At 41.1% G+C, this 1940-nt stretch overlaps 1 protein-coding gene across 1 annotated transcript in view; it reads right to left on the minus strand.

Moving 5' to 3' along the window:
- Nucleotides 1-499: 499 nt before the first annotated feature.
- Nucleotides 500-1940, minus strand: part of LOC108166123 (ribonuclease inhibitor-like) — an 8101-nt gene continuing 6660 nt past the window's right edge. Inside the window, exons 3-5 of the mRNA XM_017303687.1 lie at nucleotides 1920-1940; nucleotides 1228-1380; nucleotides 500-715 (exon numbers count right to left, since the gene is read on the minus strand). Coding sequence (XP_017159176.1) covers nucleotides 709-715; nucleotides 1228-1380; nucleotides 1920-1940 — 181 coding nt within the window. The 3' untranslated portion in view covers nucleotides 500-708. The remainder of the gene's footprint in view (nucleotides 716-1227; nucleotides 1381-1919) is intronic.

Consider the following 1940-nt stretch of genomic DNA (forward strand, 5'->3'; position numbering starts at 1 on the left):
TAAAGTAAAACATGAAACATGGAGTTAAAAAAGTAAAACACAAAAACAAACCGAGAATCAATGATGATGATGCAAAACTTCATTATTTAAAGATTTATATAATGACTATAAAAAGATTAAAATATGTAAAACCTTTTCTTTTATCAGATAAATGCTGGATGTTCCTCAAAACTGCTCTAAGATCAGAGTTTCTGTGGGACATCCAGTTCTAAACTGGTTMAACTGGTTTCTGTGATGGAAGCTGAAGTTTCTCTGCAGTTTCCAGTAAAGCATCTTTTTATCTGTGGAGCTTTGAGGAACATTTTTCTGTCAACAGAAGAAGAAGCAGAGAAAAGAGGCTTGAAGTGTCTTTCATGATTCAAAGCTGAACTGAAAATGATTCCCATGTTTCCATTCTCAGACCATTTCTGGTTCCAGGATAAAAATGAATCTGAGAGAAAAAAGATCAACTTTCCAGTTGAATCCAGTTCAGATCAAAACTCCATGAAGCCTCTAAATGGAGCTCAGTTTGAATCGGATCTTTATTGATCCAAAGAGACAAACAATATCAGACAGTAAATGACAGACATGAGAAAATGTTTATTTGGAAATCTTGGAGGTCAGAGGTCATCAGGATGATCCAGTCAGAGTCTCTTTAGACTCAAACTGCTGCAGCTTCAACCTCTGAGGATCAGCAGGACACAGAGACCGTTCTCTACTTTACAGAGATCAGAACCTGCAGAGAAGAAGGATGGAGAGATCAGATCAGTGAGTGTTTCCAGCCTCTCCAGCAGCAGTCAGTGACGCAGCACACCCAGTAGATGGTTTCCAGGCTGCAGTCAGACTGATCTCAGAGCTGTGACCAAGATGAACCTGATCAGTTGTTTCCTGTTGAACTGAGAGAACAAACAGATCTGAGATCAGATCTGCTGCCACAGTTTGATGAATGAGGACCACTGTCTCTAGACATGTTGGACGGCTGGACGCTGGAGTCCAGCTGGACTTCCTGGAGACATGGACACAGCAACAACACTCATCTTCACACCAACACAAACACAGGAACACAGCAAGCTGCTGCTCCACTGATTGGACACAGAGACAACAATCAGCCAACCAGGAAGCCTGAACCATTCTCCTCCCACTGAGAAGCTGCAGCTTTACTGGGAACACTGGAGCTTTGCTCTGATGCTAACTGGGTTTAGTTCAATATGCTGACAGCAGCTGGACTCACTACAAACATTCACTTACTGTAAAGTCTTTACAAGATCCTTCAGCTGCTGAACGTCTGAATCCTTCAGGTTGTTGTTTCTCGGGTTCAGTTCTGTCACCTGGAGGCTGTTGGACTTCAGAGCTGAGGCCAGAAAATCACAGCTGATCTTTGACAAACTGCAGTCATTCAACCTGAATAAAGAATAAAAGATGAGCTGAAGCCAACAGGATGCAGGTGAACCAGTTAATCCAACAGAACCAGTTAAAGATTCTCATGAATATTAAAGCCAACAAGCTGCTGCTTCAATAAAGACCTGCTGACTTCAGAACCAGAACCAGAACCAGAACCTGGTACTGGGTCATGTTGTGTTGGAGGATTTTAGTCAGTAAAATCATTCCAGGTTCTGATAAAAGTGTTGAAGCATCAATCATTGATTATTGATTTGTTCCTGTCAGATTCCAGGTATTCACTTTTCTAGACTGGGTTGAATGACCTTTGACCTGCTTCCTATGAGGGGGATTTCTACAGACTGGGGGTCCGAATGCTGTCCTGTTCTGACCTCAGGTCAGCAGGTCCAACTCAGTTACACAGAGGGACTAAATTAAACTCTGGATCCAAGTCCAGGAAAAAACTCAGAAAATATTTATTAGAACAGAAGATATGAACTTTGATTTATGATCAATTATAGATAATTATTCACAGAAATATCAATAATTATATAATTACATACTCCAATGTCTCCAGTCTGCAG

The sequence above is a fragment of the Poecilia reticulata genome, linkage group LG2 (genome assembly GCF_000633615.1).
Source record: "Poecilia reticulata strain Guanapo linkage group LG2, Guppy_female_1.0+MT, whole genome shotgun sequence".
NCBI classification, from domain to species: Eukaryota; Metazoa; Chordata; class Actinopteri; order Cyprinodontiformes; family Poeciliidae; genus Poecilia; species Poecilia reticulata.